General features: G+C 41.5%; 1 protein-coding gene across 1 annotated transcript; it reads left to right on the top strand.

Annotated features, from left to right (window-relative positions):
* Window positions 1-7,670: 7,670 nt before the first annotated feature.
* On the top strand, window positions 7,671-13,192 carry LOC133805760 (ABC transporter G family member 1-like). The gene is made up of 8 exons (XM_062243920.1): window positions 7,671-8,278; window positions 10,180-10,259; window positions 10,641-11,105; window positions 11,209-11,295; window positions 11,426-11,551; window positions 11,652-11,846; window positions 11,965-12,051; window positions 12,245-13,192. The coding sequence occupies exons 1-8, from the start codon at window positions 7,798-7,800 to the stop codon at window positions 12,848-12,850; spliced, it is 2,127 nt and encodes a 708-aa protein (XP_062099904.1). The 5' UTR covers window positions 7,671-7,797; the 3' UTR covers window positions 12,851-13,192.
* Window positions 13,193-13,482: the final 290 nt, after the last annotated feature.

The following is a 13,482-nucleotide window of genomic DNA, read 5'->3' as shown; positions in this document are numbered from 1 at the left end:
ACTCCCAAAAGTTAAAGAAAAGGAAGTATGACCCGTAGGAGTCCGATGCGAGGTCCGGTATGCCCATAGGACCTGGGGGAGCTGTTCTGGCCAGACCCCCTTCGCTTCATCTAATCTTTTCTTGAGGCTTGCCTTTAAGGTCTTGTTGACAGCCTCGACCTGGCCATTAGCCTGAGGATAGGCCACGAAGGAGAAACTTTTCACAATCCCATGTCTTTCACAGAACTCGGTGAACAGGTCGCTGTCGAACTGAGTGCCGTTATCGGAGACGATCTTCTTGGGCAGGGCGAAGCGACAGATGATGCTTTTAACCACGAAGTCAAGCACCTTTTTAGACGTGATTGTTGCCAACGGCTTTGCCTCAGCCCACTTGGAAAAGTAGTCGATGGCTACCACGGCATAACGGACCCCGCCCTTTCCAGTGGGCAGGGCGCCTACTAAGTCTATTCCCCAAACGGCAAACAGCCAAGGGGCCGAGATCATTTTCAGCTCGACTGGAGGAGCTCGGGTAACTGCAGCGAATCACTGGCACTTGTCGCACTTCTTCACGTATGAGATCGAGTCTTTGGAGAGAGTCGGCCAGTAATACCCTTGCCTGAGAACCTTTAAGGCCAGGCTCTGGCCCCCGGTGTGGTCTTCGCAGAATCCTTCGTGAACTTCCTGCAGGATGGCCTTTGCCTCACTTGGAAGAACACACCGGAGGAGAGGTAGGGAATGCCCACGTCGGTACAACACCCCCTCGACCAGCGTATATCTCGGAGCTTGATACAAGATTCGCCGTGTGTCGTTACGTCCTTCAGGCAGCTTGCCCTCGACGAGATACTCAAGAATGGGGGTCATCCAGGTCGGCCTAGCGTCAATCATTTCGACCTCCGCCCGATCTCCTTCTATACTTGGTTTTTCCAAGAATTCTATCGGCACCAATCCCAAGGTCTCCATCTCTCCCGAGGTGGTGAGCTTGGCAAGAGCATCTGCATTAGTGTTCTGCTCCCGAGGTATCTGTTCGATCGATCCTCGCTCAAATGCGGACAGCTCAGCATTTACCTTTGCCAGATAGGCAGCCATCTTGGGTCCCCGCGCTTGATATTCGCCCAGGACCTGGTTTACCACGAGCTGGGAGTCACTGAAGCACCAGACGGAGCTCGTCTTTAACTCCCTGGCTATCCTCAGTCCGGCTAGCAAAGCTTCGTACTCCGCCTCGTTGTTGGAGGCTTTGAACCCAAACCTTAGCGCTGAATGGAATCTATGTCCCTCGGGGGATATCAGAATGATTCCGGCCCCGGAGCCGTTCTCGTTGGATGAACCATCTACAAAGATCTTCCACAACGATTAGGGCGAGGTGAGCTGAGATGAGCCCTCTGCTGGATTCTCCTGGAATCCCATGCATTCTGCCACGAAATTGGCGAGGGCCTGACTTTTTATAGCAGTTCGTGGAGTGTATAAAATCTCGAACTGGCTGAGTTCGACCACCCATTTTAACAAACGTCTCGATGCTTCAGGTTTTTGCAAAACCTGCCTTAGGGGCTGATCGGTCATGACGTGTACTGAGTGGGATTGGAAGTACGGCCTGAGCTTTCGCGAGGCCGTGATTAGGCAGAACGCCAATTTTTCCATCAGTGGGTATCGTGATTCTGCCCCGAGAAGTCTCTTGCTGATGTAATAGACTGGCTTCTGAACTTGGACCTCTTCTCGTACCAGTACGGCACTAGCTGCATCCTCAGTGACCACCAGGTAGAGAAAGAGAGGCTCGCCTGCCTTGGGCTTGGATAGCACAGGTGGTTTAGCCAGGTGCGCCTTCAGGTCGAGGAATGCGCTTTCGCACTCTACTGTCCATTCGGACTTCTTGTTTCCTCGGAGCAGGTTGTAGAAGGGAAAACACTTATTGGTTGACTTGGAAATAAACCGGTTCAGTGCTGCCACTCTCCCTGTTAAGCCTTGGACATCTTTCCGCGACCTGGGCGAAGGAAGCTCGAGCAGTGACCTGATCTTGTCGGGTTTGCCTCGATTCCTCGGGTATTGACTATGAACTCCAGGAATTTTCCTGACGCGACTCCAAAAGTGAATTTCTGGGGATTGAGCCTCATGTCGTATTCTCGTAGTATTTTAAAACATTCTTCCAGGTCGGAAACATGGTTGTCGGCAGTCTTTGACTTGACTAGCATGCATCAACGTACACTTCCATGTTTTTTTCGATCTGGTCCGCGAACATTCTGTTTACTAATCTTTGGTAGGTATCTCCGGCGTTCTTCAGACCGAAAGGCATGACCTTGTAGCAATAGACATTAGTCGGGGTCATGAAGCTGGTGTGTTCCTGGTCCGCCGGATTCATCGCGATCTGATTGTAGCCTGAGTACGCGTCCATAAAGGACATGAGCTCGTGCCCCGCCGTGGCATCCACCAGCTGATCGATCCTTGGTAATGGAAAACAATCCTTGGGGCAGCCTTTATTCAGGTCGGAGAAGTCAATGCAGGTTCGCCACTTCCCATTGGGCTTTGGAACTAGCACGGGGTTGGCGACCCAAATTGGAAATTTGGCTTCACGGATAAAACCACATTTTTTAAGTTGGGCTACTTCTTCTTCTAGGGCTTCAGCCCGGGTTGTTCCTAAACGTCTTTGCTTCTGAGACTTGGCAGGAACGCTTTTATCCAGATGGAGCGTGTGCATGATGACACTCGGGCTAATTCCCACCATGTCCTCGTGGGACCAGGCAAATACATCTAAGTTAGCCCGCAGAAACGTAATCAGCTCCGCCTTCCTCTTGCTACAGAGGTTTTTCCCGAGCTTGACCATCCGTGATGGATTTTGTGGATCAAGGTTCACCTCCTCGAGCTCCTCAATAGCCTGGAGCTCGGATTTGTCTTCGCCTACTCGGGGGTCAATGTCCTCACTCAAGGCGACATTTTCCCCTTTGGCGTTTTGAGGTTTTTCAATCTCAGGAGCCACCAAGGGTTCCTGGGATTCCTCTTCACTCAGAATGGCCATATCCAACTGCCCGGGTTTAGATTTTCCCTTCATGGAAATGCTGTAGCATTCCCTGGCAGCGAGCTGATCGCCCTGGATCGTGCAGATTCCCGTCGAAGTGGGGAACTTCATGGCGAGGTGTCGGATGGAAGTGATGGCCTCGAAAGCTATGAGCGTAGGCCGACCCAAAATGGCGTTGTAAGCAGCGGAGCAGTCTATGACCACGAACTCGAGTAGCTTGGAGACTGTCCGAGACTCTTCCCCTAGGGTGATCACCAGCTCGATCGTCCCTATTGCCGCTGATCCTTCTCCCGAAAAACCATACAGCATCATGGAGGTCGCCTTTAGCTCGGCGACGGTCAAACCCATCTTCTCTAAGGTGGACCGGAATAGGAGGTTCACCGAACTCCCGTTGTCTATTAGCACTCTTCTCACTCTTTGGTTGGCGAGCTGGACTGCTACAACCAAGGGATCATTGTGAGGGAACTGGACATGGACTGCATCTTCCTCCGTAAAAATGATTGGTTGTCTTTCCAATCGCTGCTGCTTTGACTGGCGCTGCTCCGGGACGAACTCCACTCCGTTGTGAGTCTTTAGTTCATTCACATATCTCTTCTGGACGCCTCTGCTCGTGCCAGCCATGTGCGGTCCTCCAGAGATGGTGGATATCTCTCCTCCGACCACGAGAGGAGGGACGTCCTGATCTACCCGGGACCCGGGCTGACTGGCTGGGACCTCTGGAGTAGGTCGACTCGCTGGGACCCTGTTCCGCGAGTATTGAGCCAAGGGACCGGCTCAGATGAGAGTCTCGATCTCATCTTTTAGGTGCCTACAATCGTCGGTATTGTGGCCCACATCGTTATGAAAACGGAAAAATTTGGAAGTGTCTCTCTTTCCCTTGTGGTGCTTCAATGGCTCCGGCCTCTTCCAGGGGACCCGAGTAGAGTTGGCCAAGAAGATACTCTCTTTGGACTGGGTGAGCTCGGTATATGTCGTGAAAACAGGCTTAAACTTATCCACGGACTTATTCTTCTTTTGGCCGTGCTGACTGTTTTCGCCATTGCCCTTTCTCTTGCCTCCACCGGGCTGGTTGCTCTGCGCGACGTTCGGGGTCATTGCCACAACCTCCGCCCCTATTCCCGCAGGCTGATCGGGAACCTGGCTGGTTCCCGCAGCTGAGGCCTCGGCTTCTTCCAAGTTTATCCACTCTTGGGCCCTGTTAAGGAATTCGTTGACCAAGCTGACTCCCTTCCTCTGTATATCCTTCCATAGGTCTCCTCCGACAAGGATACCGGTTCTCATGGCCATGAGCTTAGAGCTATCATCCGCGTCTCTAGCCCGAGCAGCGACGTTTGCGAATCTACTCACGTAGGCCTTCAGAGTCTCACCGAGCTGCTGTCTCACGTTGGCCAGGGAGTCGGCCTGAACACGGGCGGCCTGAGAGGCTCGGAATGCCCTTTTGAAGTCGGCTCAGAAGGCCTTCCAGGAGCTGATTGACTGTTTTTTACTTTGCTTGAACCACTGTCTGGCAGGTCCGGTCAGTGTGGAGGGGAAGATCAAGCATCTCAGCTCCGGGCCAATATTATGGGCCATCATTAGGGTGTTGAACATCCCTAAATGGTCCGACGGGTCTCCGTCCCCGTTGAACTTTGACAAATGAGGCATACAGAAACCAGACGGGTATGTCGTCGCTGCTATGTTGGGGGCGAAGAGTTCCATCTCGTCCCCTGAATCATATTCTTCTTTTTCTTTTTCTGATAGAAGTTTCCTCATCAGCTCCTCCATCTGGGTCAGGCGATCGAGGGTTTGGTCCTGATGTCCTTGGTTATTCCGGGGCTGTTCAACAGCTCTGGATCCATTGTACACATTTGGTGGGTTATTGCCCCTCCTATCTTGAGATAGGTTATTTGGGACATTCCCTCCGTTGCGTATTTTGGACAGGACCCCCCCTGAACGAGCCTGGCCACCACTTCCAGCTCGGTCTTCTCTGTGAGAGTTGAGGCGATCTCGCAGGTCACCTCCCTGGGTGCTCTGGTGACTTTGTGCCGAACTCAACCGCTGGCGCAGGTCTCCTCCAGAGAGATCACTTTGGCGACTGCCGGTCCAATGGCTCTTGTTGGATAGGTTTGGAGTCCGCCTATGGCGGTGACGACCTGAGCTTTCCCCTGGCGCCCTGCTACGCCGGGAAGGTCCAGTTGATGGCAGGTTCCTCCTACTCCCATAGGCTGGGATGTCCTGGACGGGCCGAGGTGGAGACGGATATCTGATCGGAGATGGAGGATGCCTGACGGGGAGGCAATCCTAGTTCCGTCTGGACGGATCAAGTTTGGTGGGGGCCTTTCGGGCCAACCTGCTGGTCCTGCGCCGGGCGATCTGGACGAGGCGCAGGACGGTCGTCGGGGACAGGCTGGCGCCGCGAGCCCCCCCCCCCCCCCCCCCCGGATCTCCTTCGAGAATTTCCTCGAGTTCCCCTGGGCGTTCTCGAGGATGGTTGAGAGCTAGGAGTCGACGTCCTGACTGAACGGCTGTACTGTGGTCGTCCGGTCCTAGGCACTTCCTCGAAGTTTGCCTCTCGATGGTGTGACGAAGGGTGGAGTTGGCTGCCGGAAACCTATCCGAACGGCTACGCCTGGACCGGTTATCCCGGCGAGACTTAGGAGCCTCGCCTTGCCTCTCTCCGACGTTAACGCTGGTTGTGAGAGGGGGTAATCGGGCCAGGATATCCTGGATCTGCTGGCTGGCTGTTGCTAACTGGCTCCTCAGTTGAGCGTTCTCCATCTCCACCGCAGTATAATAACACGGGTTCGGATTAGGCGGCTGAGGTGCCGAACTACCAGTATCGTCTTGGCCCGCCGGCTGTTTTCCTGGCCGCTGCCGGACTTCAGGAACTTGTTATGATGAGCCTCCTGCCCATCATGTTGTTTTGTCTCGTTACCATGCCTGGACCGAGTAGTCACCATAGTTGGATGTTTGTAGCAGCACTAATCGAAAAAGCTCTCAATGAAAGCACCAAACTGTTGACGCGGTTCTTCGCCAACAGGTAATTAAGAGAAGGAGAGAAAAAGGATTATTGCTAAATGTGAACCGAAATAGATATATGATCTTAGAGGACAAAAGGGGTGACTCAAGACACGGTTTTTAAGTGGTTCGAAGGTTAAAATCCTTCTACTCCACTAGTCAATATTATTGATCTATACTGAGTATTTGGTTACAAAGTATTTCTTACAAGAGATTATTTTTCCAACCCCTATCAACTCCCAGGGTCTCCATATTTATAGGAGAAGGCACCTGGAAGTTGGTAGGGAGGTCATCCCGTGACCTTCTTACTTGTCGTATCAATTCTGTGACATTCATGATTAATTCCTAAACCTGACACATAAGTGTGGTCAAATCAATAGGTAAGGAAGTAATGGGCCGCACGGCCCAACCCCACCGTGGGTGTCTGAACACGCACGTTCCTGCTGCGTGTCCGAGAAGTCAGGGGGATATCAGACACGTGATGCTTGATATATGCACGTTTACCTTGCATGTGTTTACTTCTCAAGGGGTCATAGCTCCATATCCAGCTCGTACCGCGAGCTGCATACTGGACTCGACCTTCGACCTTCAGGGGGCCTGCTCCAGTCTTGGACAATGGAGGGGAGCCCTTTGGGCTTCCTCGAGCTAACGACAGAAGCTCCGGTCTTAGGGGAGTTCATGAGATAACTACGATTAGTCATCAGCTCGGCTTGCTAATCAGCCCGTGGGAAAACCAGGGCGTACACAACTATTTTTAGTTTCTAATGTATCTTACAATGTCATTTGTTGAATTTGATAAAGAAAAAGAGCTTCAATATCTTGATAAAATACAAACTATCATACAGTGATACAAATTTATAAGATAAAAAAAATAATATCTATGTCTTTATTATTTTTAAATAAATATGGTTTAATTATTTAAATTATCATAAAATATCTTAAAAATATCATATTTTAATTTTTTTTTGTTTAAGTTTATGTTTGTTCTAGTTTTTTAATTTGGCAGTGACAAAAAAAATTATATATTATATGTTTAATATAATATTAAGTTTAAGTTTAATTAAATTTTATTTAAGTTATAAAACATATTATTTTATTATTTTTAAATAATTATTATTGTAAAATATCTAAAAAATATTATATTTTAATTTATTTAATTTTATTTAGATTTAAGTTATTTTTACATTCTACAGTTAAATATAAATATATTATGTTAAATAAAAAAAATTGATTAAAGTTAATGAAAAAAAAAACTCTTAAAACTTAAAAAAAAATTATTATCTACGCTTTTTATATAGAATAGATATAACCAAGCTCACACATATTTTAAACAGATCAAAGGACTGTGTTCTTTTTCCGTTATGTCTAACGGACTAGAGGAATATATTAATATAAACAAATTGCTGGTGGAAACGCTACAAGGCGCGTCAATCGGTCAAGGCACACAAACAAAAAACCTTTTCTCTGTTCTTGTTTGGGTACTATTTGACAATATATATTGTTTTCTCGCCCACTTATTAAAAAATGAGATCGATCGAAAAATTAAAACTAAAATAAAATGTGACCTGTCTAATAGAATAAAATATATTTAATTAACGTTTTAGATACGTGTCTATGGGATAATAATGGAAATCTAGCTATAAATACAAGACGATGAAGAAGTAGTTGGAATATTATATTAATTTGAGGAAATACTGAATCATCATCATCATCATATATATATATTTATATCTTATGTGTTGATAATAAGTCTATATAGCTTCTTCTTTTCCTGCAGTTCCTCATTACTATACTACTCATAATTAATATACTTAGAAATGAATGACGATACGCCTCCTACAGTGGCGGTGGCTAGATGGACACCAAGTCCAAGCCCAACAAGATCTCTTCTCAAAGATCCACCAAACAACAATCCCAGTAGTAGGGTGGAGTTGGAGATGGAGATCATGCAAAATAATCCTACTATGGGTTCTCATGAATTAGCAGCTGGCACGAAATTCCCATTCAGCACTGAATTTGGTGCTATTGAAACGGCACCGTCTCAGGGGTACTTTGGCGATAGCAAGAACAAAGATAATCACTCATCTGACGAGGTTGAAAAGCCTGAGCTGGGAAAAGAAATGTTAGATGGCAATTTTAGTTTGACATGGGGGGAGTTGGGAGTTAGAGTTTCAGATGGGAAAAATGGACCAAAAATGATCCTACAAGATCTCACCGGCTACGCCCAACCAGGCGAGGTTTTGGCCATTATGGGTCCTTCTGGCTCCGGAAAGTCCACTCTCTTGGATGCTTTGGCAGGTGTGTACGTATTGCTTAATTCCACTATCATTATTCTGTTTATATTGTCAACTACGCATATATGTAGGAGATATAACTATATCTATACTGTCAATTGTATTTTATAATTAATTTATACACATATTATTATAGATCGTCTTAAGTACTGACTGATACAAATATGTGAGTTAAAAATGTGAGTTCAGATTAATTTATCAATGCCATGTGATGGTCTGAGTCGGTTATAATAATCGTATCAGACCACATTAAAGAAACTTTTTGTCTTTTTTTGTATCCTATTTGAATGTTAAAAAATAAAGAAGTTGATATACTTGGTTAGAAATGTAAATAACTCAGCTGATTTGGGCAATTAATTAATTAGGGGTGTGAACGAGATCTCTAAATACAGGGCGAATCCATGTATGGAAACTAATAGCTATAGGCTATATCGGGTTTGGGATGGAGTATATATAATTCTTTTGTGGGCACGTAATATACAAGTATTATCTTCACAAATATATATACACACGAGTGTCTATTTGTCAGCCAAAGTTCCTCTGTATTAATTATAAATTTAAATGATGTAAATCTCAATATTAAATTGTACTAATTATGGTATGCTATTGGAGTCACTTATTAATTCTCTATATAAATAGGTACTTACATGTAATTTACTCTATATATATAGTTATATTTTTATATTATTTTTAATATAAAAATTAATATTTCTCCATTCAAATTTAAGCTGAAATAAGGTCAAAGATGGATGATTTTTTTTTTGGAGAATACAAGATCAACACTTCTTTCTTCCATTTACATCTCTACTTGTGTTAAGAATTTAATTAAAAATTATTTTCTTACATTAAATTTGAAGGAATATTTGTCCACAACCAATATAAATATTGGTCTTACAAGCTTTGATTTTATGGTTAGCAATTTATTTGTACCTAAATGGTCAATAAACCCCATTGATATATATTTTCTTAAAATTTGTATTTTAGGGAATATTATAATTTGGTAGCATGTGTTTTATTGAAATGCAGATTGGTTTCATATATTTTTAATAATACTTATCTAGTATCTTTGTAATATGAAATTGTAGTTATTTGATATCCTGCACTCAAATTTGAACAATAAAATTTCATCAAATGACTAAACTGTCCTTAGTTATATGTAATTAAATAATTAAATTTGAATTTAAAACTCATATAATTGAAGATAGTTTGTTTATATTGATAAAATTTATATTCAAAGTACCAAATATTTACAATTTTAAATTATAAAATATCATATAAGTATTATTAAAAATATAAAGTGCTAAATATATTTTTCCATAAAACATAAGGTACCTTATGGTTATTTACCGAATGTATGAAGTTTTCTATCATATTTGTCTTTTAACTTTTTTCTTATGCGAACATGTTGGTAAGGCTTGGCCAAACATTATCCGATTAAAATATATATATATATATAGGAAGAATTGGTGACAGTCACATAATGACTTGGAATAATTAATACTATATTTGGTTGCTTGTTTGCTTTGATTCCACTCTTTTTTTTTTTCTTTTTCTCATCTTCATACGAGCAATCAACTTGATTAAAAAATTATCATTTATTTTTTATAAATATATTGATTATTTTAAATGAGTTGGCTGGGTTGTTGTTTAGTGGTAGGTGGAGACAGGGAAAAAAATTAGGCATAATATTCCGATCCGTTTGCTTTAACTAATATGAACTCATTCTCTCTTTTATGCATGTGTTGATTTTGTTTAGTTTATCTTCATTCTTTAATTGACTAACTAAAATATTCAATTAAATTAATCTTGTCAATAAAAGACTGCACTATATATATGGCTGTAATTAAGGAAAGTTAGGAGGAAAAGACAGAAAGAAGATTATATTTGATACGTATTTAATTACAGGGAGATTGAGTTCACGGACCAAGCAGACAGGGAAAATACTTATCAATGGTCGAAAAGAAACACTTGCTTATGGTATTTCGGTAAGCAAAATAAGCTACTGAAAACTCTCTCACACACCATATATATATATATATATAAATTTATGCATGCACTCACCTAGAAGGACTAAAATATAAGGCCAAAAAAAATTAATAAAAATTATACTAACATACTGAAAATATGTAAATGAATAAGTTTTTCTTCAATTTTAGAGGGGTCAATATATGTATTAATATTTTTTTAAAATATAATATACAAAAATATAGAGAAAAAAAATTAAGGGGGGACCAGGGCCTAGCTACATTGTTGCATGCATGTCACATTTTATAATGTATCACTAATCCACTAGAAAACCATGAGAAATGAATCCACCTAAAGCTAACAAATACATTTGTTTTCTTGACTTACCATGATTTTATTAGGCCTACGTAACACAAGATGATACTTTAATGAAAACGCTAACAGTCAGAGAAGCTGTTTACTACTCAGCACAGCTCCAACTTCCTAATTCAATGTCAAGATCAGAGAAGAGAGAAAGAGCCGAGACAACTATAAGAGAGATGGGTTTGCAAGGGTCAATAGACACAAGAATTGGAGGTTGGAATGTAAAAGGCCTCAGTGGTGGACAAATGAGGAGAGTAAGCATATGTATCGAAATCTTGACTCGGCCAAAGCTTCTCTTCCTTGATGAGCCTACTAGTGGTCTTGATAGTGCAGCCTCTTACCATGTCATGAGCCGCATTGTTAATCTTGCGCGTCGAGATGGAAGGACAGTTATTGCGTCAATTCATCAACCAAGCAGTGAAGTTTTTGAGCTTTTCCATAATTTGTGCCTTCTCTCCTCTGGTAGAACTGTTTATTTTGGTCCTGTTTCAATGGCAGAAGAGGTATGTCTAACCAAGAGTTGGTCATATATTATACTTCCTCTGAAAAGGCCTTCATGATCATTTATTTAACGAGAAATTAATCAATAATACTAATATGTTGCAGTTTTTTACTTCAAATGGCTTTCCTTGCCCATCATTAAGAAACCCATCTGATCACTACCTCAGAACTATCAACAAGGACTTTGATGTTGTGAGTCTTTTACATAAAAGTAGTTTTCTATATATTTTGTTTGATCAGTTTTTTTGTTAAAGATTGAGACTATGTACAAAACATAAACTTACAATTTTTTTTAGTAAGCATATTGTTATTGGTAATGTAGGACTTAGAGCAAGGTTATGGCAGCAATACAAGAACTGAAAAAGCCATTGACACTCTTGTGAAGTCCTACAAGTCTTCTGAAACTTTTAAACAAGTTAAGCAGCAAGTTTTCAAGATATGTCAAAAGGTAAGTTATATAGAAATAGATATTTTATCACACAGCCAAGAGAAGATAAAGTTCATGTAAATTAGTTGATGAAATTGTCTTTCTTTTACTCTTCTTATAGAAAGGGAGAAGTGCAGAGAAGAAGGGAAGCCAAGCAAGTTTCCTTACCCAGTGCCTTGTTCTCACTAAGAGATCATTTGTGAACATGTACCGCGATCTTGGTTACTACTGGCTCCGTCTTGCAATCTATATTGCCTTGTGTTTATGTGTAGGAACCATCTTTTATGACATTGGCTCTAGTTATGGCTCAATTCAGGTAATTTGAATTTATACACCTAGTTAACATGCTGTAAAATAGAAACCAATATGAAAAACTCGGTAGATTTGTAAAGGAATTGAATGCTAACTATGTGACCTTTCATTGTTCACTTCAGGCTAGAGGAGCAATGCTGATGTTTGTAGCAGCTTTTTTGACTTTTATGGCTATTGGTGGATTCCCATCTTTTGTAGAGGACATGAAGGTTAGTCACATAACAATTTCATGTTAGAATTTTTTACTTTTGTATACATTAATAGGGTTTTAGTTTGTGAAACATGGCTTAAATCTAACTTATACTATTTTGTATGAAAACTCCAAAACATAACAATTAAAAGTTACAACACAACTTGTTTATTATAAGCCAACCTTATTCTTAATTTTCATTTCTTAATCAGATATTTGGGAGAGAAAGACTAAATGGGCATTATGGAGTGGCTTCATTTGTAGTGGGGAATACTTTCTCTTCAATCCCCTACTTGCTTCTCATATCTATAATCCCAGGAGCCATAGCCTATTACCTTGTTGGACTTCAAAAGAGCGTTGAACATTTTGCCTACTTTTCAATCATGCTCTTTGTATGTATGATGTTGGTTGAGAGCCTTATGATGATTGTGGCAAGCATAGTCCCAGACTTCCTAATGGGGATCATCACAGGTGCTGGAATCCAAGGTGTTATGATGTTAAACGGTGGTTTTTTTCGCTTACCAAATGACCTTCCTAAACCATTTTGGAGGTATCCAATGTACTATATAGCATTCCACAAGTACGCAAATCAAGGATTTTATAAGAATGAGTTTCAAGGATTGACTTTTCCAAATCAGCAAGCTGGAGGGGGGATGTCCACCATTAGCGGTGAGGAAATTCTAAAGAGTGTTTGGCAAGTGGAGCTAGGCTATTCCAAGTGGGTTGATGTTGGGATCTTGTTTGGGATGGTGGTGATTTATAGACTCATGTTTTTGGCAATAATCAAGACCAAAGAAAATATTAAGCCACTAATATGAAGTTTGAAGGTTGTTGGTCCAAAACAATTAAACCAAATCACATAAAATCATCTACTCACGAATATCTACATCTTAAACTGAAATGAGTTTCTATGATAGTTTCCATCCTTGAATACACATATTAGTTAAAAGATAGCAATAATTGAAATTAGCCTTGAACTTTATCATGAAAAATAAATTAGTATGTTTCTTGATTTTTGTATTCCATTTGTTTACTTGTTTGAAATTTTAGGTATAAGTTGTAGTTTATTGTGTATTATTTTTAAAAAGAATATCACATTTATCTTAGAATTGTAATAATTTTTTTAGTATGATTTACCTTAGTTGATTTGATTGAGAGTATTTTTAATAGAGTGCTAATTTTGTGATCTAATGTTATATTTTTAGCAATAGGTGGGCCATGAGATTACAGTTTTTTTTTATTTAAAATACTTTTAAACAACAGATTCATTAATATACATACAATAATCATAAACACATAAAATAAAGAAGAACATACCATTTGAAGATCTATCAAATGTCATTGCTATCCTTTAGTATTTATAAACGAACATCCAATCAAAAAGCTTTCTGACAAGAACTCAAAGCACGATCTTTCAAAAAGTTTTCTACACCTCAAGATATGTGTGGGC

This window comes from Humulus lupulus, chromosome 1, assembly GCF_963169125.1.
Source record: "Humulus lupulus chromosome 1, drHumLupu1.1, whole genome shotgun sequence".
Taxonomy (NCBI): Eukaryota; Viridiplantae; Streptophyta; class Magnoliopsida; order Rosales; family Cannabaceae; genus Humulus; species Humulus lupulus.
The sequence above is the reverse complement of the archived record's forward strand: the minus strand, read 5'-3'. Positions and strand labels throughout refer to the sequence as shown.

Coding starts and splice junctions, on each gene's coding strand:
- LOC133805760 (XM_062243920.1), top strand. CDS start 7,798: ATGAATGACGATACGCCTCCTACAGTGGCGGTGGCTAGATGGACACCA. Junction 8,279..10,179: donor TCTCTTGGATGCTTTGGCAG/GTGTGTACGTAT, acceptor ATTTAATTACAG/GGAGATTGAGTTCACGGACC. Junction 11,296..11,425: donor TCAACAAGGACTTTGATGTT/GTGAGTCTTTTA, acceptor TTGGTAATGTAG/GACTTAGAGCAAGGTTATGG.